The sequence below is a fragment of the Thermobia domestica genome, chromosome 3 (assembly GCF_964235325.1).
Source record: "Thermobia domestica chromosome 3, izTheDome1.hap1.1, whole genome shotgun sequence".
Taxonomy (NCBI): Eukaryota; Metazoa; Arthropoda; class Insecta; order Zygentoma; family Lepismatidae; genus Thermobia; species Thermobia domestica.
Genome location: NC_137456.1, coordinates 74,173,602 through 74,198,314, shown reverse-complemented (window position 1 = coordinate 74,198,314; position 24,713 = coordinate 74,173,602). Strand labels below are relative to the sequence as shown.

General features: G+C 36.1%; 1 protein-coding gene across 2 annotated transcripts in view; it reads right to left on the bottom strand.

The window, feature by feature from the left end:
* The window catches only part of LOC145680516 (uncharacterized), a 28,778-nt gene extending 5,508 nt beyond the window's left edge, over positions 1 to 23,270 (bottom strand). Inside the window, exons 1-4 of one of the 2 annotated variants that reach the window (XM_081751118.1) lie at positions 23,122 to 23,270; positions 15,467 to 15,613; positions 10,309 to 10,435; positions 1,223 to 1,287 (exon numbers count right to left, since the gene is read on the bottom strand). In XM_081751118.1, the coding sequence (XP_081607244.1) occupies positions 1,223 to 1,287; positions 10,309 to 10,435; positions 15,467 to 15,590 (316 nt within the window). In that variant the 5' untranslated portion in view covers positions 15,591 to 15,613; positions 23,122 to 23,270. Of the gene's footprint in view, positions 1 to 1,222; positions 1,288 to 10,308; positions 10,436 to 15,466; positions 15,614 to 23,109 lie in introns of both variants that reach the window. The other variant, XM_081751119.1, reaches the window with a different exon arrangement.
* Between the last annotated feature and the right edge of the window lie 1,443 nt (positions 23,271 to 24,713).

Here is a 24,713-nt window from a genome sequence, read left to right as displayed (position 1 = left end):
CAACCATAAATTTTAATGCAGAACATTACTATGACATGAATGATTGGCCTTCATGCTCCTTCCACAAACCTCCGTTGACCAATAATATTACAAATGGAGAAGTAGTTGAGTATTATATTATTATTATTATTAAAAAACGGAAATCCAAGACTTTTTCTGCCACGCCCACGGAGTGGAACAACTTGTGAAAACCATCACAGAGGCTACTTCCTCCGTTATTTGAGTCAGGGCACGTGATAGCTACATCAAAGCGAAAGTGAAATCTAAAAGACATATGCCGACATTTCGAATAAAAAGTGACTATAAGTACAAGGAGAAAACTAGAAGAAAATCTTGGCATGCCCCTTAGTAAAATCATGTTTGCCAACATAATTGGGGTGGGTGTAGGGGTGCGGAACTCGCAGTCCAGCCACCTTTTTGTGGTCAGCTCTGGGTTATTTTTAGAGCATAAGAAACTACGAAAATCAGCGAAGCGCTCGACAGTAATTGAGGAACTATCAGCAATTAGGAAGCGAAATATTTTATATCGGAAAACTTTTCAGTAAAACTCAAAATCAAAACCAATTGGAAAAATATCAATAGGAAAACGGCATTTTTAGCCAATTGACAATTTTTAACCAAAAGCGTAAGTAAACAGTATAGAAAACCCCCCGTGAGGCACCCGTGAATTAAACATATTTGTCATGAACAAAACAATGAACGACCTTAATGCAGAAAAAATATATAAAATACCCAAAGAATGGCATTTTTGTAAAATTATTGTGCGTTTTGCATTCCCAAATTACTATCAAAACTTCAAGGTTGATGCGCGCCACTTAAACGATTTCCACAAAATCTGAAAATCAGTCGTCTTTTTGGTCACAAATGGCCACTTTTCCGCACTACCCATTTTAACATTTCGGGAAAAAAAGTTTCTTTCGATACACCCTAGCAGATAACCTAACGCTGATAAGGGTAGTGGCAGGCAAGCAAGAACATCGATAATGTAGTCGAAAGGTTTGTAGGCACACTACTCGAGGATTCGTAACTACATGTTCACTGCCAACCCTTGCTTATTTCATTCTCCTACCTCATCCCCTCTCCTCCTTTGCTGTAATGTTTCTCTCTGCTTTTTTTAGATTGTAAAAGTGCGCTCCTACGTCATACGTTGGTCAGTTAGAAATAACTTACCTACAGTAAACATTTTATCAATTTCTAAAGCTACAGAAAATATGCAAATTACCTGGTGCGTTATCACTTGTTTGCTCTTCTGAAATCGCTGGCAGTCGTACACCATTTAGTGCATTTCTGAAAGATCATAAGTAGTTTTGTAAATATGTACATATAATTATAAAAATAACAGAAATATCCACATACTACAATACTTTATTATCTAAGAATTAGTAATACTGAACATTTGTGCACTGAGATTGTCTTGTGCTAGTGCTGTGATGGGTCGCAGAGAATAGATGCGTGGGTACTTCCTTACTTTCGATGGTTGTCCAACTGCCTATTTTTTAACCTCAAAAAATGTTTTTTCAAGAGTTAGAACAGTCTTTGGGTAAAAATACAACTTTATCCTTTAGTCCAAGACAATATTGATACATCTTTTAAAAATTCGTATTAAACTGAAAGAATGAAGGCGGTTTATGTTTACAGTTGCATGAGCACTGCAATTATATCCAGCAACATTGAGAGGAAGCTTTTATTATTTAGAATGGGAAAGACATTTACACGTATACCTACATCAATTCCATCTTCTCGTATTGTCGACAAGTGGCTGCAGTAGCTTGACCCCTGCCAGTGTATTACTATTATAGTTACGGATTTCTCCATTCAGCAACGTATGATTCAACTTTCGTTTATCTCTTGTGTATAAGTGACGAAGGAGTGGGAAGAAAGTGAAGAATGAATGGTTGACAGAATGCAAAGGGGTAAAAACAAATATGCATACATGGTAGTGGTCTATAAAATTGAATTTGAATTATTTTTAAGAGGGCAGAGGGAGTGTTGTTTAAAATATTCGCAGTCTGTTTTTAGTCCTTCTAAAAAATATTCAACAACACACAATTGTTGTCTTACTTTGTCAGGGTGGCCACCTGACTTTTCAAAATTCCCTGACTTTTCCAGAAATTTTCCCGGTTTTCCAGAAAATTTCTAGAGAGATCTAAAATTGGTATATCATTGTTTTTCAAAGCTTAAACAGAAGCTACAAGTGAAATGCAATGTGGACTAGAGGATCATTATTAAAAAAAGAATCACAAAAAACACTAGCGAATATAAATAGTCTAATTTTAATCACTTACTTGCCTAATTTTCAATTCTCCTGTGTGTTTCTACTCCACTGTAACCAACTGCTGCACAGAACGAGAAGAGGAATGTCTATCCCTATCGCTTTCCAACCTTAAGCTTAATACTAGTCACAAAAGTACACACACTTACAGTCCACTACTAAAACAAAAATTACTGGAACGAACACTACTTTACTGAAATGTTTTAAAACCTCAAAACACAGATTTGCAGTTCACTAAAATCAAACTGAAGTTAAGACCACATCCACTTAAATCTTTTTAAAACCTCAAACCAATAATCTCATCATCAATTGCAGACAGTTTCTCCTTGACATCATTCAACAACTTCATTTTCTTCGCCTCGAGTTCAATAACTTTATCCTTAATGACATTTGTCTTCTTCTGATTCTTCTCTTCCTCTTCTTGATTCCTCAAAGACTCAACATATACTCCATGAGCATTGCGGGCTGCAAGGACAACCCTCTTTGTAATTGGAAACTTATCAATACCACCCACAGCTGAAATTTTATCATGTACCTGCCTGAGTGCAATTAGACTCAACTCGCTTTGATTTTCAATTAAACATTCTTTGTTGATTGAAAATCCCCTCTCCACACTAGCATTTCCATGAGATAAAATGAGGAGAAATAAATCACAAAATCAGTCATATGTATTGAGCATGGGCATAAATGCAACATCTCCATCCAATGGTCATCTAATCTCTTACTTTTCCTGTCATAATTCCTCATTGCTTCCAATACAAGAGCATTTTTAGCAAAAACTTTGAATTCACCTTGGATTTCATCAGCTAATGTTCCTGAAATCCAATTTTTGGATACTACAGTTTCTAGGCAATTGGACAATTTCTTGCAGCTACAGTGTCATCCATAACAAACACACTTGGATCCAGGAAAGAAATTGCTCTTGTCAGGTTGAATTTTAGAGGTGACCTGTCCATTATTTTCAGTATGAATTTCTGACATCCTGCGCGAGTCTTGTCGAAATTCAAGAGTCTGTCTATCCGATACGGTATTGGTTTTTCGTATAGCATCCTTTGATGTGTACCCAATGTTTACAAACTTGGCTGGCTTTAAGTTTTCGCTATTATTGAAATCAATCTTAACCAATGGCCGGCCTTCCAAAACACTATCTTTCATAAAACGACCTGCAACAGACAATACTATGGCCTGGAGCGAGTTGTAAAGGAAAGGAGCTAATGGAGCTTCTCCCTGAAATTCACACAGGAAAGGTTCAACAGTTTTTGCTAATGTTGTGAAAAAGCCAAGTTTTGCACCAAGCAGGTTATCATTTGTGAAATGTCTTACAGTATCAAAGCTTTTGCACTGTGGTACTTTCTTCTCATCAACAGCCCACTGTACGTATTTCTTTACGTTCGGTAATATTTCCATCGCCCGGCAAGCAACGTCTGAATTTTCTGTCCATCTAATGCTGCAAAATTTTTTTCGGAAACACAGAAGACCCTGTGCATCTTATGTAATCTGCACGACGAGCTGGAACGTCTTTGAATAAATTATAAGACGCCCTTAGGAATTCTTCTAATTTTCTATCTGTTGCTTGCATGGCAGCTTTAAAAGCACGATTCATAGTATGCAGCCCACAACTTCCAATATCAAGAAGAATTGGATCTGAAGGTGAATTTGCAAGATCTTTCTGCAGGTCATTTAAAAATTTGAAGTTAACATGTGGGCCATCCATCGAAACTTGAATAATTTTCTTGAGGTCCAAACCTAAGATATCATTCTTGAAACTAACTTGAATGTCTGCTGACGTTGAATGTCCGAGGAACACTGAATTTAAATATCTTGCTGGCACTTGGTTTCTTTCATTGTCCCAAAACTGAATCGTAAGGTCCATTTGCTGCTTTTGCGAGACTTTGTTAAGGCTTTCATCAAACCCAATAACATAATGCTTGCAAGCTTCTATTTCTTTGAGAAGATCACCTTTAAAAAGTCGTCCAAGACCATGAACGATAGTATAAGCTAACTTGGTACGTTGTAATTGCATCTTACTACAAATTTTGCTATTAGGGAACATGAGCTTGAAATTTGTTAGCCAGTCGGGAAGCAGATCGGAATGACAAGTGTTGCATTACTGCCTGCAAACACCACAGAACTTCAGCTTTATTTTAGTATTTTAGTAAACACTTAATTTGTTACATATACATGATACCACAACTCAGTGAGACAAACTCTGCGAATGTCCAGATCAGAATTTGTTTCCGATTATGTGTGCACTTTTCTGAAAGTATGATGTTGTGAATATTAGAATCAGAAATTCCATAAGTGTAATGGCTTTTATTTTAAAAAATGTTCAATACCGTAACGGGTGTTACACAGTGCGAATGAACTTAAACCAACTTCACTTTTAATGAACATATTATGTAAAGAACAAAATATTACAATGTTAATAGATAAAAAATACACATGCAGTACAGTGCAGGAAATAAAAACACAAAATAATAAACATATAAATCAGAAAAATGTAGGAAGTTTCAGTATTAAATATATAGGTCTGCTGATACACTGATCATCAACGAAAGTCTATTTTTCTTATGTTTCAGTGACATTAACTCTGGAACTAAACTGCTACACAACTTTGTTATTCTTTAATTTTCATAATCGGATTTGGCAGTTTACCAATCACGTCATGAAAATGAATTAGTGCCGTGCTGGGAAAATCAGCGCCCGGGGCCAGAGTATACGACGGCGCCCCCGTACATATTAGTCAGGTCGACAGACCAGCCGCGAAGCGACACTATGGTTGGGGCAAACCATGAGAAACTTTTCCAAAATAAACCCTGCTTTTCCTTGATTTCGAGGATTTTTTATTACTTTTTTCCTTCCATTTTATATATGTGGACATGCATTTTCCTAACATGAATAACATTATAGGACCAATTCTATAACAGGAAGAGGATTTAAATGCATACTAATTTGTACTGATATGTGAGGTATTTTTTTCTCTCTTTTTTCTTTCCTTTTCTTTTCCTACCGAATTTTTGCCCCTTTACTTTGGCGCCCGGAGCCGTCGCCCCGCTAAGCCCCCTTACGGCACGTCACTAGTATACTTTCTAAACTTCGGAGTAGTTCGAATTCCTTTTCGCCACAAGATTTCAAGAACATAACTCTAATATCACAATTTTCGTCCGAAAATCCTTGACGGATTTCAACTTGACGATAATCTTTGTTACTTTTTTCATCTTTCATTGCCAGCAAGACAACATTCCAACACAAACATCTTTCCGCAAAGGGCTGATCACAACTTCATTCGGAGTCTGCGTACACATCATTGTAGTGTAGGGTTTTTCTGGTTTCTTAATGAAAATCTGTCGTGCTGCAGCCTCTAATGATTTGCTAAACGAAGACTTCCAAAGCAGCGTATTGGGCTTCTGATAAAGAAGTAGACTTCTGGTATGTAATGAGTACTGAATTAAAATACGGCACTTTTATGCTATTTAATCACTACCCTGAGTATGCGACTTAACGGGGGAATGAGAGGGAGTCCCCCATCGTACGATATCTCCTAGATACTATATTCTCTGGAGTGCATTTCATCACCTCCGGTATAATGTCTCTTAATTTCGCCCACTGCTCATCCTTACCATAATTTATGTCTTCAGAAGAGGACCCTCTATAACTTTACTAACTTCAAATTCCCTATTTAGAGCCCTAGAGCTAGCCTAAGTGCACAAAATATCACTTTTAAACCAACCTAACAATTCACGTGTAACACCCGTTACATTGGCAATGTAACACCCGTTACGCAGTTTTTGCCTATTAAATTATAAATATAATGATATTCATTTTCTTGTTGTATTGCCCATGTGCTCATTTTTACTTCTGCAAAAGATAGACTACTTCTGACTTTTAGTACAAGTTGTACAGAAAAAATATATCTTTTTTGTAACGGGCGTTACATAATTACCTTGGTACCAAAAGTAGTCAAATAGTAGACTACTTAATATACTAACAGCTTTAAAACTTCTGAGCTCCAGTTCCTAAGGTGTACGTGCTTGTCTACATCGCAGTTCAACTGAATCAAATGCTTATCTTGTGTTGTTTAGGGGTGTCCAATATTGTTGGTAAATTCTCCCTTCGACTGGCTTCGTACAGCATAGAATTTTAATCGCTCAAAAAGACAAAAACTAAAACGTTTTAACAAGAAATCGATCTGCATAGTAAATTTTGAACCTTTCTGTTCATTTTTATATAAATAACGAGCAAAATATATTTAAAACAATTTTCTGTCCTCAGGCTCATATTTACGTGGAATGGCCGATATATATATATACTGAACCGGATGGTTAGTGCGTGTGCGTACGATGCACGTAGTCCCGGGTTCGATTTCTTGTGGACACTCAAAAGTTATGGTGTTGGCCCAGAGAGTATGGAGAGGACAATTATGGAGCTACCTGTATTAAGAAGTAGCGGACTTCGGTCTAGAAAGCCGGCATTAACAACTTTAGGTAGGCCCGAGTCCCAAAGGTTTTGTCGTACCAGCAGTGGCGTGTGGTGGTTATGCAACCGGGGAACAGGTCGACATAGATGGGAAATATTGTGTAACAAAATAACGGAACTGAAGTAAATGAGCACTATTAAAATGTGCTTTTAAGAAATCAGAAAATTTTGTTTGTAGCTGATTTATTTTTTATTTTTTTTTTAGAACAGTAGTACATGCAGTAGCGGAATTGGGTGTAAAAACTAGGGGGAGGGGAATGCCATTACTTCAAATTGGTGGTCAAAAGGTCAAATATCTGTAAAAAAAAAAAGCATGGCAAATTAATCGTGTGTCGCAATTACTGCCGCCACTGAGTACAAATGCATGTGGAATCCACACAGTTTTTGATTCCACATAGAAATACACGCATTAACCAAAATTCCACACATTTTGTGGAATTCGACAAACATTCGGAACTCTTCCGGCAGAAATACTCAACTATCGTTCAGCCTTTATATTAATCACGTGACTACCAAAACGGGATGCAGGGGCGCAGCCCCGAGCGAATTCTGGAAATCAAGCAGCCATCGAACTAAACAAGTGTGTTAATTACAAAATGGTCCCGATTTCGCTCCAGCTCAATTCATGGGCAGCACTAAATGACAAAAGAATTTGAAGAAAGTATGCGCAGTCCAAACCAGCAGAGCTAGATAAACGAAACCTGGAACGAAGGAGAAATCTGGGGGCGAAGCCCCCAGCGACCAGAGCTATTTTGTATATAAATAAACCGGCTAAATGGCTAGGAATACAGCAGAACGTAAATTTTCCCCCCGAGTAAAAATTCCATGTTTTTCATCAAAATTCCCTGACTTTTCCAGAATTAAAAAATTCCCTGACTTTTACCGGTTTTCCAGGTTTTCCAGGTGAGTGGCCACCCTGTTTGTTGCAAGTGTGCCTAGATAATAGATGCGCGGCTAGAGAACGTGATACAACTTTAATTTTTAATTTCATAAATCAAGTAGGACGGAAGTAATTATTACAATACACTTCATGCCTATCTTTGATTTAACTAGTGTTTAATAGGATTGACATAGAAGGTTTGTACAGAAATAACTTTTAAATTTAATGTTGAGCCGTAATTGTTCCTTGCGTTTCTGTGAATAATAACTGAATATTATAGTAATAATATCTAATATAAACGTAAATCAGCAAATATGAAAATAGAGAATATATTTTTCCATCCGTATTTGATATCCAGGATGTATATTTACTAAATTTCCAAAATGGAATTTCGTGACCTTTTCTTTACCAAATCATAAAATTTCGTAACATTCTCAAGAGCGAATTTAGAAACGAATTAGGCAGAATTTTCATTCATGCGATAGAAGCGTGGTTTGCTTGCGATTTGATAGCGTCTAAAGCCGATCATAGACATTTTTGGTGGTGAATTTTTACGTTTTATAGAACAAAATTTTCCGATTTGTACTTACATTTGTTCAGATAAAGAAAATAGTGACCCAAAAGCTAAATTTCGTGGCTTTTTCTTGACTTTCATGGCCTTCTTCTGATTTCGTGACATTCTTTACTTTAGTGACCGATAGACGCCCTGATATCCAAAATATTGAAGTAACACTATGGAGCAGAAATCGAACCTGTATGTGCACACATGCCTTTGATATTACAGTCGCTGCTTTCACAGATCATTTAGCGATATTACTGAATAGTACATTAGTGGTCAAAAATGGGAGATCTCTCCGATTTTCAGGGGGCAAATTGTGGGTGTGTGGTAGTTGATGCAAGTGTATTCAAGACCGTCACTGTGTTAGGTGTATCAAGAATAACACTGAACTAAGTAACTATGGCACACAGAACGCGGCAATTCATCAACAGATGAAAGATGGATAAAAACGAAGTCCTGGTGAGAGGGATCACACATTATTGAACAGGATTGTCACAAAGAACTGTATAGCTAATGTGGAGCTAGAACTTTTCTTAATATTTGATAATTTCTATTGAAAAAAGAGGGACACGTCTAAGGGTTGAAACTTGGAGAATGAGCACTTCTACATCATACCTCATTATCCAGAAAAGCTCACCTTCTTGCTTATTTGCCTTTATGCAAAAAAAATCATCTGCTCAACTCGGAACTATTAACATCAATGACCTATTTTTTCAAACCTACTTTTCACCCTGTTACATTTCATGGACGATACTGGCTAATATATAGTCTTGTAGCTTACAATTTGCTGACTAATTTGGTTTTTGATCCACATCGACAGAACAAGTAGGGGCTGAGATAGTTCAGATACAGTAACCCCTTACAACACCACCAAATGGCGCATCTTTGAAAACAAACCATATGGCTGTCCTCGAAACCTAAAATCACTAAACTTAAAGTTGTTTTGAACTACAGACATGGTCAAGTAATTGCACATCAAATATCAGATTTTTTAAAAAATTGTCGAGCAACATGCATTGGACCTCTTGACATGAATTTACGTATACTTCAGAGCCTAACTGAACAGCAATAGAAATCGCTATAAAGAAATTAAAGAAACACAAATCTTTGGGTGTATTTCTGCTTGCACGAGCTGTGGTAATTTTGCTTGCAGACTATTCCGTTGGATCTTTCTTTTCAATCCATCTGTTTAGAAAGTGGGAGACGTACTATTGCTGAAAGCGTCGAAATTCTTTTATTTTACTTCGTACAGTAAAATCTACTAACTTAATTGCCCCTCTAAGTTGGCCAATTAGCTTATTGGTGGAAAATGTATTTCCTCATGACACGTACTAGTTAATAATAACAAAGCTCTAATTCACATAAGAACCCACTGGATTACTTATTGAAATGAAATGAAATTCTTTAGTTTAACGTCCCACGTTACGTCCTTCAGGCTAAAAAAGATAGATGATTAAGAAAGTGAATGATTGTGAAATTAAACTTCGTGTTTTTCCACCTGGAATCGAACCCAGGACCACGTGCACCAAAGATTCATGCGCTAGCCACTAAACTAGTGGGGGAAGACTAGATTACATACTTTGTTAACAATAGAATGCATATTTATTATTAAATTTACATCCTACTAATATAAAACAGTAATCGGACACATTATTACTCCTCCTATTATAATTATAGGAGGGCCGGGGGCCGCAGTAGCTCAGCGCTCACTTTTGGTGCACGAGGTTCGGGCTCGAATCCAGTTTGCATCAAGCGGATTTTGTGCTGGACAAACACCGTGTGCGTTGGTTTTCTCGCGGTTCTCCTATTTACTCACACTTTCTTCATTCTATCATTGTTTGACATGTCGATAACACTGTCTTCCTTTGCCTTGGTGCATAATCGTAGGAGATTGAAAAAAAAAAAAAAAAAAAGAGCGCACTGAACCACTGTTATACCTATGCTCTTAATGATAAAGCATTGAACAACTATTAATGATGAATTTAGTCCTGTATGTGGACATTAGCTGCACATTCGACTATGTACGTGATCTCTGCATTTTTCAGAGCGGCAAAGAAAACTTTATTTGTTAGAGGTAACAAACTAGTAAAATAAATAAAAAGTTATAATTAGAGCACTTACCGATTATTCAATACAATATCAGTCAATTTATACGTAAAATCTCGCACTATAAGAGGTTGTAAATCTCCTTCCTTCCTTATAGGCGCATCAATTAATGTCATGAACTTAGGTCTTACAGGACCCTCTCCTGAAATAGAATGCATACATATAGATCAGTATTAACACAATTCTATTTATATTATTTTCCCCTCATCATTTTCATAGCTTTATAATCAATCAATCACTATTAGAGAACACATTAATGAATTAATACTATTACAGTACGTTACATATATAAATAAATAATGAACTACAATCCGGATTGAATAACAGGGTTCTCACAATTGTAATGATTAGCAGATTTTATTAAATTAAAGTCCCATCTGCCTGAATAGAATAAAGTTACGGAATTTTCTATTGTGATTGTGCTGATCACAACAGAATAACAGCAAAATTTTGAATTATGATCTAAATACCATCAAGAAAAGAAAAAAATTGTTGCTTTCAGTTTTAAAGGGAAGATATAGATTTTTCAAACAACTACCTCCTTTTATGATCATTATTAACAACAGATTGCTGAACTGGTTACGGAAGACAAAGCGAACTTTTTGCTGGAAAAGTTCGCAGGGGAAGAGTTTGCTGAAGCAGTTAGAAATTTTAATCAGGAATGGGTCAATTTAAGCACTGTTTTCATTACAAAGGAGTCACTCTGTAATCAAAAAGAAGTATCCGTACTACTGAAATGACACTAACACTCACACATACACAAATCTGACTTTTAGGCTTCTGAAATCTCGAATCACAATCTCCTACTTGTCAGCGGTTGTTCTGCTAATTGAGTTACAGACAACGAGACCACTTTTCTGTGATTTTCAAACAGTTTTTAATCCAGGAGTAACCAGACATCTGCAATTTATATGTGTGGGCAATATATTGCGACAAAAGTTTGATTAACGTGCAGTGTATGTACAAATATTTTAATTATTAGATTTCACACTTATCACGGAAAACTGGTATTATCACTGCAACTGTCACAGTATCTGACCGACAAGTTTAAACATAAAGGACAGTCAACTAGTTAAGCGACCAGATTTTTCTGTTGTTTAAATGTTGTCGTATACGAAAATTCAAATGTAATAATTAAAATATTTATAATTGCACCTATTTGTTCTGAAGTCTCTCTCTCTCTCTCTCTCTCTATATATATATATATATATATATATATATATATATATATATATAAGAAAAAGCCTGATCACTGCCTACAAAAAAAAAAAGAGAAAAAAATCTTAAGCTAGAATCTTGAAGTTTAGATACTGGACAGAATTTGTGATGTAAGGTACCACAAACAAAGGATTTTTGGAAATTCGACGTAAAGTGTGGAATTTGGAGTTGCAATTGTTATACGACGTCCATATCTCGGAATCCTTTGAGGTTATGGACACCAAATTTGGTATTTGGACTTTTCTTTTAAAATAATTAAACTTGTATTTCAGTGTTTTTTGATATATGATTTAGAAGGGACGAAAAAGGGAGTGCAAATATTATAGTTCACTAAGATATCCATACGATGTGTACGAATCTCGTGTGAGCCTTTAAGTTCAGACGGATTCTCGTATACGAAAGACGAACAGAAGGAGGAATCCAAATATTGCCTGAAGTAGTATGTACGGGATTTGCTAGTTACTGATTCTTGGTTTGGTGGTGACTGTAAGAGTTCTAACTGTAAGTATAAATATTACGTTCTATTTGTAATATTATAACAGTTCAAGCTAGAGAGAGCGCATAGTCTTTGAATTAAATAATACATAATTACTACTGGAGTGTCAGAAATACATGTTAAAAATTATAATAGAAATTATTAATCTTGTACGTATTCCTATTGCAGCCAAAAAATGGTCAATATTTCGGGCAAATTCGTCGATTGCCCTTCATCCTGATGTAGTCGTTAGTCGCCAAGGAATATATACAACGTTAGTAATTTAAATTATGAAGATAATACATATTGTATTGCGTTTAAAATTAGCTTCAAAAATGCTCTTTCAAATGCTTTCAGGATTCCTATAATCACGGGGAAATTTCATTGTATAGTCATGCTCTAAAGTGAACTTAACTCTGACAAACCTTCTTTCCGAATAATTTTCGAAAGGATGGCCGAATTAGTAGTACTGAAATAAGAATATCTGGCACATCATTATTAACTTAATAATACTAGATGTGTGTTTTTTAGACTCTTGTTTTTTATGACAAAATTACAAAATCTGTAATTTTAATTTTGACTAGTAGTTCTCACGGCTGGTCTAGTGGCCAGTGAGTGCGCTTTTAATGTATGTGGTCCCGGTTCGATTCCCGGTGAGAGAGAACAAAGAAATTAATTTCACATTCACTCACATTCATTAATCAATCGTATCCTTTACCCTACAGGACATAATCGTGGGACGTTAAACTAAAACTTTCACTTCATTTTCAATTTTGACTAGTATGATTGTGAGTTATTGTTTTGACGTTAGTTTCTCCGTATATCGTGACCGACGAAGGGAACAGAAGAGTTGCTGAAAACTTTTGACAGAATAAATAAATATACGGGCATAATAAAGTCAATTTTATTATTCAGATTCAGGTTTTCTTTGAATTACAGAGCAACAAATCTTCTGTACAATCTGAAACATTGATCCGTGGTGCAACATAAAATTTTGATTCCGAATAATGCACCCTATAGCAAGCATTAGCAATTATAATTGTCAAAGTTAATGAAAAATAATTATTATATTTGTACTAAGTTGTAATATATACTTTGATCATTAAATCATTCTCACAACCGAAAGGCCCATCGTTGTTGGATTGCTTCTACAAATTGCCAGCAGATAGCTGGCTAAATGGGGCTAGAGGAATAAAGTTACAAAATCAGAAGAAAATTGGCTCTTTCGCTGGTGACTCAATAGATGGAACAACCATCTGATATGTAAGGAAATTGGGATTATATCTCCAGATATCAGTATAATTATTATCATTTCTACGTTATTCTGTACCTACTGATACTGAATGCAAATAAAATAAACAATATACCAAAAATAATTTATTTAGTTTAGTATACTCTCATCTTGAAACTTTTTTCCCCTTCCCTGTACGTATTATTTAAATTATTTCCGTTAAATGATTAATCTTCTCAAGGGAAGACCACTTTTATTAGTAACAATATTCTAATATAGACGAGCCATCATGAGATGGTCCCTGAAGTTTCTTTCCTCGTGCGGACAGAAAATGCAGCCTTACTTTGGTGCTAGTGGCACTAACCTCGGTCATCCTGTTTTACACCTTTAAGAAAACTGCCATTATAGATGCACCGAAAAAGCCTTGACACGTAAGTAGTGGCAATGCCGCTGCGAGGTGTCAAAGACTTTCTCTTGCTGGCTCTCCTATAACCTCTTCGTAAGCAAACTTGTCTTTTATTTTTTATTTTTTTTTTAATCTTTTAAGCATATGTTAATACCACTACACTTATATTTTTAAAATATTAATATTAAAATATTAATATTAATATTAATATAAAATATTAATATTAAAATTCTCCTAATTTTATTTTGATATTAATATATATATATATATATATTTTTTAAATGATTGAAGACTATCGAGAATACTATATAGAGTAGATATAGTAATAACTTTCATAAAACGCCAGTGTATGAAACGGAGCGAAAATGTGAAAGACGCTTGCAGTTTATGTAATTTTCTAACTGTGTCTGAGACTTATACTTTGCAACTATATGGTGTGATACGAAATTCACTTGAGTTTTTTTTTTTTTTCTTTCTTTCTTTCTTTCTTCCTAATGTTCTATCTAAGAGAACGAAAGGGTAGACCTCGAGGACCATTATTGGAGAAAGATTGTCTTAGGTCATTCATATACCTAAGTATATATTAATTCGAAAAATTCCTGCTGAAAATAAAGATGATTCTTTACTGACCAGGATTCACTAACTGTAATTTCCTACTGTTAATTGAACAAAGTTCAAATTAGCTAATTAATGAATAAAAATACGAAGCTAATAGCCAATCCCACTTTTCTACTATCAATTACATAAATAGTCATCCTTAACCGAAATATGAACTGTTATTGAACTGCTTCTACAAATCGCCAGTAGAATACTAGTTAGCTGAGGCTTTAGATATAACAAAGCAGACACACAAAAAACTGCTCACGCCATTGATAGGTCAATTCGTCGAGCAACAAGTGGGTGGTTGATGTTGTCTCCGCCGCTTCAAAGGTCAGATTTTCCTCTGTTATTCGATGTTTAATCAATGTTATTTGACGAAAATAATATCTAATCAACTTTCGAACCCTCGAACTACGAACATACCTTACAGCTACAGGGAATAAATGGTTCTTACACTATAACAAAAGGGAAATTAATTAAAACTTGAATTTGCTAATAGATGCAATAGGAAATGAAATTAAATTAAATCAAATCTCACGATTATGCCAGCTAGGATAAAGGAGACGGTGATGAGAAATGAATGAAATGGTGGAATGAAGAAAGTGGAAGGAAACGGAATAACCCCGAGAAAACCCACACACATAGTGTTTGTCCATCATAAAGTTCACTTGGCGCAAGCTGGGATCGAACTAAAGACCCCATGCACCAGAGGTGAACGCTCTACCATTATGCCACCGCGACCCCATAGAAGTTATAGGATACATAACTCAAATAAAAAACATAATTACTGACATGCTTTGGTGGCTGGATTTAATGCTTACAAGCCTTGAATTTAATTGACTGAGAGGGTGTTTTCTGGAATACATGGGATTGTTTTTTCATTTACAGGTCAATAAATATACTATATCAAAGAAAATAAAGTAATAGTTTTTGCTTATATCGTATATGCACGGGATCATAATAGAAATGACTGAAATATTATGAAAATAGAACCCTAAATAGGAACAATGCTTGCTGTACAAGGCAAGGTTTTATTTTCAAATAAAAACAGTCTTACCTTCTATCTCGAAGTTTTATGATTCACTCCATTATATATATATCTTTATCTTTCCTCTGAATAAAATATAAGACTATTGTATATTAAAATTAATGTTTTGTTTACGCGTGTTATAAAATACCATTGTAGAAAAGTGGCTATTATCAAATAAAGAACTGAACATTAGAACATATATGCTCAACTCACCATATTCAACCTGAAGCCAATAATCATCCATAAAATTTCTGTAAACTCCTTTTTCATAATCTGTCAAGGATTTGTATACAGAGTCCGGGAAAAAATAAGACAATTCATCAAATTCCTCACCCATCTTAATATATCATCACAAGTTTCCTGAAATCAGTAAAGTAATGAGGTATACATATATATATACTGAAAAAGAGATTTTCATGATATCTGTAAAGACTACAAACACACATGCTAACAAAGTAAACTATATTAATAGAAACACATTAAAGAACATGCCCTCCACGTTGGTCTAGTGGCTAGTGCGTGCGCCTTTGGTGCATGCGGTCCCGGGTTTCATTCTTGGTGCGAAAGCACACAGAAGTTAATTTCACTTTCATTAATCATTTATCTACTTTAGCGTAAAGGGCATATACATGGGACGTTACACTAATAAAGAAAGAAAGAAAATTTCGTATACAGAATTTAATTACAATGAAATCCGTGCTGCAGAATGTGTTAGCGGTGGGAAGAAATACCAGATCTGTTTTCTACCAAAAACCTCCTGCTTCTTTATAGTTATTAACTGCTCTCTTAGGTATAAAATTCAAAACATCTTACCCTATACCTTCTAGGGATACAAGGTACGATTCTCAGTTCTTTGTTAACTCGTTTGGAAATGATTACTACAAAAATAGGAACAGATACTGGCTTTGACCAAAATGACATTGGCTTCAGTCAACCAAAACTCTTTTAGAGAAAATGGAATCTCATTTCGCTGAAAACTTTAACACCTCTTTCCTTTCAAAAAAAATGAAACCGATTCCGGTGAAAAATCGAAATTATTTATGGAGAAAACCGAAAAAGGTTTTGGCAAAACACCGAACCAGTTTTGGGAGAAAACTGAAATGTCATTTTTTTTTTCAAGAAATCGGTTTTTATATATACGAGGGTGATTCAGAAAGTAATGCCTCCAAGGTGATACCTTTATTTGTATTTGACAGATAGCACCCATACATGTATCACTGAAAAGCTTGCAATGTCTGCTACAAATAGTGGCATCATTTTTTAATATAGGTCCCACTGCGGGCAACATACTTGCGCCAACGCGAAACAAGATTTTTCATGTCATCGGCAAAGAATTGTGGTGGCTGCTGACGACACCATTGCCGAACTGCTGCTTCCACCTTCGCGCAACAACTGTAGAGTTGACCTTTAAGGTGATCCTTAAGTTCAGGGAAGAGCCAAAAGTCGCAGGGCGCAAGATCCGGACTATAGGCAGGATGAGACAGAATGTCAACACCACTTTGTCAGCAGATGGGATAACTTTGAATTTTTTTGGCGGAGGAGAGGACGTGTGGCGGTATTCCGTCGACTGACGCTTCGTTTTCGAGTCGTAATGGTGTATCCACGACTCGTCGCCGGCGATAAATGTTCCTAGGTGCACAACCATCCGCAGTGAGAAATTCAATGACAGCCCGCTGTTTCAACCGGACGTCACCACTGAACGAAATGGATTGCTCTATTACTCTAGAACGAGAAGAGATACGAAGGTGAAACAAGTAAAATTTAATAGCTTAAACATCAGTGCATTAATGATAAATAGTTCAGAATGTTTGCAGTACTATTGCCAAACTAATGGGCTTGGAGGGATTACTTTCTGAATCACCCTCGTATATATATATATATATATATATATATATATATATATATATATATATATATATATACATTGCTTATACCCAGAAAGTGTGAGTGTCAACATACTGCTCGTAGGTTATTTGACAATGCATTAAGTGTAGTTACGTGTGTACTACAGTTTGTGTCTGCAACGCTATGACGACGCCAGCGAATGCATATTGTGCCATTAAGTGACTTCAAACTTGGCAATACAGCGGAGGAGCGAGACACTATTATGCATTCAACTAAAAGGTGGAGTCGACGTAAACAAAACGACTCAAAGACTCGAATATGTATCCGCGCGTATGTGTGTCACACAGCAGCCCCACGGCTTTTATGCCGAGGGAGAAAAAAATACAAATACATAGTACGCTAAATAAGCATTGAGGATAGTCACACAGAGGGAGTCAAGTATAGCTATTAGCATTATTAATGAGAAACTTAAAATATTTATGTGTACAAATTAATTAGAGATAGCAAAATTTGCAACTTCAAGAAATTCTATTTCTACTGTGTCAATTTTGGTTTGAAACTACTAAGTAAGTGGTGGATAAATGAGGGGGGGGGGGGAAGCAGGACTTTATGGCTGGGTGCACGAATTCATCTAATACGAGTCTTTTTTTTTCAGTAATTTAGACATTTTTCCACTGATGTGACTCAGAGGGACTTCTTACATCTCTTTTTAAATACTGTATAAACCCGCTGCAGATAAAGTACGATGTTAATTTCACAATATTAGCTACTGCAAGATTGCGTTACGACACTTCTGAGAAAAGGTATTAAATATATTTAGAATTTAGGACTTGGATTTCAAGGTTTAAGGCATCTATGGTCACTTAGCCCGTCACGTATGAAGGATGACGTCCCTCGGCGAGCACACCATGAGGGGAAAGGGAAGGAAGAAAGCGCCCTGGTAGCCTACCTATAAGTTAGGTACCACCCTGACATTTGCCTGGTGTGAATGAGGAAAACCTCATTCAGGATGGCTGGCCTGAAAAAGCTTTTTACACTTTCTCGACCCAGTGCCCACTTTGGAAATCGAATCCGGGACCGCTCATACCGAAGGCGAGATTACGCTGCGCGGGGCCACTTAAATATATTTAAAATTACAATATTTCACATCCTTGGTAATGACAATCTCTCTTCCATGATTAACAGCAAGAGGTAAAGACAATTGTTCCTCCATGTCTCAATTATTCTTATTAAGGAAGGCTGCAACCTAATATATGGTAATACCGCCAGATTGAGAGTTTTCCATTTTTCAAAGTAAACAGTCCCATACCCTTTTCCATGTTTCTCTGTCGATGTATTTTCCGATATATTATCATTAATCTAGGTGCTTAGTGGTAGTAACAAAGGAATTCCGAAGCGAGAATAAAAACTAAACTTTTACCCAGAAAATAATGAAACATTATTACACCAGGAAAAAAAAAAAAAACTTTCGCTAAAATGCTTCATCAGATAAGGAGAGAAAGCAGTACAGAGAAAGGGGAGGGGGGAGCTAAGAAGCATTTATCTAGTAGGCGCCATGTGATTACATAATAGTATTACCAGAATGTAAGTAGAGTTATTGAAGGAAGATAAAAATTAATTGAACAATACATATACTATAAGAAAACAGAAAAGATAGTTACACACACACTGAAAAAGATTCTCTTTTCCAATACCAAGTAACACAAGAGATTCGAGTTTCCATACATATTAACAGTATTAGTCTACAGAAGCTGAAAATAATATTCTGAATACGAGGTGTTTCGCATTGTAAGTCCGTTGAAACTGTATGAACTAGATACCATTAATGGTGGTTAAATTGGTATACCTTAAATACTATTATCCTATTGTTAATTTTCCATTTCTACCAGGTATACTGGCACAAGAGGATTTCTTTTGTATTTTACTGAGTGGTATAGCAGTAGCTTGACCTTGTGACTGAAGGTGAGTAACATACAAGGATCGAGCGTCAGAACAGTCAATGTGACTCTAAGCGATCCAAGATAAACGAGTGGCTCATTTGGTTAGGTTAAAGGCGTTCAGAATAGAAATATATGAATTATGTGTCTGGACTTTTGGCATTTATGGCTGTTTTAGCGCATCACGTACGAGAGATGAAGTCTTTCTGTGAGAAGATTACAGGAGAAAATGGGGAAAGAAGGAAGCGGCTTAGGAAATTTTAGATACCATCCCGGCACATACCTGGTGTGAATGAGGAAAACAAAGGAAACGCCTTACTTAGGATGGCTAGCCTGTCAACTTTATCATCTTTCCAACCGAGCGTCCCTACCGGGAATCGAATCCGGGACCGCTCGCACCTGAATGGGTTCGGATAAGCGGAATTGAAAGACAGTATGACTTACATACCGTGGAAAGTGCACAGAAGGTGCTAGGAAGTGTATATTGTAATTACTTCCCCTACGAAGGATTACATGGTAATGACACTTATATCTTGTTATTTCTCTCATATCATTTTAGTTTTAAGTATGATTGCTACATAGATGAACTCCTTAGCGTTACTCTTTCTTGTTGAATTAGTATATTTCATTTGTCAGTTTTCTAAATAGTGGCAATTTTCCAAGCTACATCATACATAAAATTACTAATGCTTCTGTGGTATTCCTATCTATCTGGGCTCAAATTCTTTATCATTGTAGTCATCCCCGCTCGTCCAGTACCGGTAACTAACGCGTGCGCCTTTAGTGCCAAAAGTCATGGGTTCAATAACCGGCGGGAAAGCTTTTAAGTTTCCAAACACTGCAGTGGATCGTATTCCACCTTGAACTGAAGCCCACGTGTCGTATTGCATCGATATTGAAAAGGGACGCTAAACCCCACCGAATCATTTATTACTGCAGCCTTCACGAAATATTGGGCAACTCTACTTACTTCACATATTTCACCACTGAGTTTGAAGTTATTTCTTACTTGCTTTTACTATAAATCTTAACGAACTATGCAGATTGACTACGGGGTCATATTGATGTAACACTGAAACATCAAGTGTCCGTGAAAATAGAATCATAACGGCTTATATTCTTATTTTCTTGGCGCCCACCTCCCAACGTCATACGAATTTATATGCTGGCAAACTTATATGTTTAGGCTTAACATCCTTATGAAATACCATGGTTATCATGGAGAAGACTTTCGCTTAAAGGGACACATCGAATCGCTACTTGGTTTACACTTGAAAGATGGGTTGTGGTTCGACCGAGAATTGAAAAAGGGACCCCTTGATTATAAGGTGAAAGGTAGATAAACGTAATGCAGATGGTGTGATATGTGGAGACGTTACCATGAAGTTCACACGATTTAAAGCATTTTTGGTTCTTTTTTCTTTTTTTGGTTTAAACCAGCCAACCCTGTTAATAAGGAACGGAATCAACAAAGAAATGAGCCAAAACTAAACTAACGTGATCTAACTTATCCTATACTAGCACGACTCTAATAGCTTTCAGTTCATTGGTAAAAAGTGAAAATTTAATATTGTATACAGTTGAACTCCTGTAACACAATAGCCACTATTTTGATACTGCTCAAACTTAGACAGACCACATTCCGCAAAATTCATATAAAATTCAATACTCTCTAGAGAAAGATATATTTATTCGGAATAAAGTCTTGTAGACAGCAGATTTAAATAGTAAGTAATTCAGCTGTATGTTTACAAGTGTTGGGTTATAAGTATAAAATCATTATAAGTGCTTCACGACCGTTAGAATAAGTGTTTACATATGAAAGATGAATGTACTAGACACTAACTTGCATCGGTGGAGTATCTAAGCACTCTGTATAAAAAACTCCCATTTCATGTTTATAAGTACTATACGAACTAGTATCACTACGAAAAAACAATTGTTTTCACTATTTTTGCTTATGCACATACCCACCGTCTTCGACGCGCCCTGCCTGAAGCCTCCAATGCATCCCGTGCCCACCCCCAGCTTCGCCCTGCCTGAAGCCTCGGGTTATATAGTATTCGTGCATTTAGTGGCGGGTTAAGTCTCAGAGGCAGGTCCAGAAATACGAAAAGTAGGCAAAAATCACAGAAAAAAATGAATTATTTTTTTCGTAAAATTCATACAAACAAAACAAGTTTAATATGTTATTTTGACATGTTAGAAGCTGCGTCTTGTTGCTACTATTTTAGTGGAAGCATGCTAACGTCGGACATTAGGGTATAATGAAGCAATTAGTTGAAAAATGGCAGTACAATATGACTAACGTGTCATTTCGATTTTAAGTTTTATAACAAAGTATGTTGGTGAAAAAAAAGGAGTTATTATATTTTGGGAAGAGGCACGAATTATTAAAATTAAGCAGAAAGTGTGATAAATGTATGACGACCATAAAAGTAAGGAAATAGAGAAACAATTACATATTTAATTTAAATATGTTAATATCGTAGTGATTGTGTGAATGTAACTGCAGTTAATGCATTAAGAAAACAATGTGAACATTGTATTCATGTTGTTAAAAAAAAAAGAAGCACATAGATTATTTATCAGGATAGTTATTCAGGTCCTCTACAACAACATACAGGTAAGTAATCTCAGTGAATATGTTAAGAAAGCAATTAACCTAACATAACCTAATATTTTTTGCGTCTACTTCGTTTACGAGCATACCCACTATCACTGACGCGGCTGCTCTCTACGACACACCCTGACGCTACGGATCGGGATACCCTGCTGCGCTACTGCCCTGACTCGGTTAGATAATATTCGTGCATTTTAGTGACCATCTAGCAGTTTAATTTGTGGTTTATATACTGTAGTTTTTATGTATTTCTGAACGCTGTACTTATACGGAAAACGCTCTTAAAATGAATGTACACCTCGGAATTAATGAGGAACACTTTTAGCTTTACTCGACCAGACGGTTCTAACAAATTTTGATACATTTCTTAGTTTCAGGTTAGGTTAGAGCATGTATTTCTTTTAGCAGACATGCATTGAATGAGAAGCTCCATTACTACATGTAGATTGACTTCAGGAGCGCTTAGTATAAATACAGTGTGGACGTATGGAATAAAAACTACAGTGCAAAAAAAACACGAACCAATTCGTGGTAGGTAGCCACTAAAAAGCACGAACGCCATCTAACCGAGTCAGAGCAGGAGCGTAGCAGGGCGATCGAGCGGTATCGATGGGGTGCGTCCGTAGAGAGCAGGCGCGTCAGCGACGGAGGCATACGCATAAACAAGGATAATGAAAGATTATGATTTAGATTTCTGGGCTTTCGATGTCTAAGGTCATTTAGCCCGTCACGTTTAGAGGGATGACGTCCCTCGGCGAGCACACTATCCGGGGAAAGGGAAGGAAGGGAGCGGCCTGGGACCTATAAGTTAGGTACCGCCCCGGCATTTGCCTGATGTGAATGAGGAAAACCTCATTCACGTTGACTGGCCTGAAAAAGCATTTTACACTTTTTCGACCCAGTGCCCCCACCAGGACAATGAAAGAGTACACTTACACATACAATACTTTCAGTGTCACTCAAAATTCATTTCAATATGCTGTGCACTGACAGTAATTACTTATATTCACACTCTCAATCCTTCACAAATGTTTCACATCGTATTTTACCTATAAAATTTCTATTTGGTAGAACCGTCTTCCTCATCTTCGCCGTCTTCTTCAGCCTAACCGGCATAAGTGTGGGACGTAAAATTCAAAGATTTCATATTTTTCGAGTGAATCTAGTTTTCAAGGTAGTGATAGTGAATTTCCTGGCTAATGGCGGACAAAATGAAAAAAAAAAACGTTTTTCTTAATATTCTCTGTTTAAATTTGTTTCCCTTCGTTCTTCAACTTGTACTATCTAAAACAGGTTTTTAAACAGTCGCTGATTTTTACAAGGACAGGTTAACCACATTAATGTCCTAGATATTCTGAATATACATTGTGTGGGAAATAAGTTTTCTCATTTAAAACTCAAACCACACTATAAATACATAAAAAAATATGTATTCACTTATGTACACTTACTCCATAACTTACCACTGGAAGAAGAAACAAATGAAACAAATTCCGTTCGTTGCGGTGCAGCTCTTTCGTATTTTTTATTATTTACACTTACTTTCAGTGTTGCCATAACTGATACTTGCAATTATACCAAATATGGATTTAAATTATTCTAATTTTCCTAAATCATTTACTGCTTCTCAGTCTTTACTGATGCTAAGCCCGCAACTGGCTATCTTTATTCTTTTTGTAATTTGCATTTCATTAGTTGCCAGTAAATGTAAATTATGTAACCCTACATTTCACAAGAGCCATGGTAGTTGCCTAATCAGCTTATCAAATTTCTGAAACATATTCACCTTGTCATGTGTGTTGTACGGGTTACTTAAATTAAAACTGGCAGACAAGAAAAAAGTACTGTAAACCAAGAAACTGATATACAAGCCATATTTCTTTTGTTATAGAATTTCGCTTACATCGCCTTCTTCCTTCTGGAAACTATCGTGATCTTCAAGTTCATTATTTACAAAATTTATTCCTTCTTTCTTTATGCCATGCATATTTGAAACAGGAAACTTGGGTGTATATATATATATATATATATATTTTAACCTTTTTCCGCTCAAATTTTAATAGGCTCAATAAATGGATAGATTGAAGATAAAGGCATCTTTTTCTGTAGGAAATTAAATGTTCCGCGTGAATTCCGACAGAAAAAAAGTCTCTTTAGCTCCAAAAAAGCTGAAGTTTTAGGTCATGCACTGTTCCAGTAAATCTAACTAGAGTACATTTTCAGAACAGTAATTGTTAACACTATTAAATTTTCATTAAAATATTTTCTTATCATAGAACATTACTCTAATTGCTATACAAACAACTCGCCCGAACTAGAAAACACAATGCGTCCACTCAGTGGCGGATCCAGGATATGATCAAGGGAGGGGCTGAACCATAGTTTGCCGTTTTATCCAGTGTAAAACAGGATTGAAGCCCATTTTATCCAGTGTAAACCTGAGCGTCAAGGGGGGGGGGGCTATAGCCCCTATAGCCCTCCCCTTGGATCCGCCATTGCGTCCACTGATATACCCATTTCTTTTTCCTTTTTTTTAATCAACTCATCAATTATCCTTGATTATTGAACTTCAGTTGTGGTTTTAGCGAGTAGGTCGGGTAGGCACCAATAAAATTTAAAAAATATATAAATTTTGAAAAATTTTGACAAAGATACAATAAAGGGTATTTCCACTATTTATATTGAGGTAGATAATTATTAAACAAATAGGATCGACAACTACTGTAAAAGTAATTTCCTACACTTATAATCAATCAAATGTGCATATGTATCCATAAGAGAGGGAGCGGGTCTACCCAAAATTAAAATCCTAAAACCGCCCCTGTGAACTTCTCATTTTTTTCAGAATGCAATAATTAAATGCTTTTTCGTGTTATAATGCAAAAAGGTTTGTGAGACATCCTGTTATTTCTTAATAAAAGTTGGAATGTTCAAAAAAGAACAATATTTTCCCGTTTCCTGAATTGCATATCTGCAGAAAACCAATTCTAATACGTACAAAACGTAATGCAAGATTTAGGACCAAAATCCTGGGTATGGGTGCACTGTGCACTTC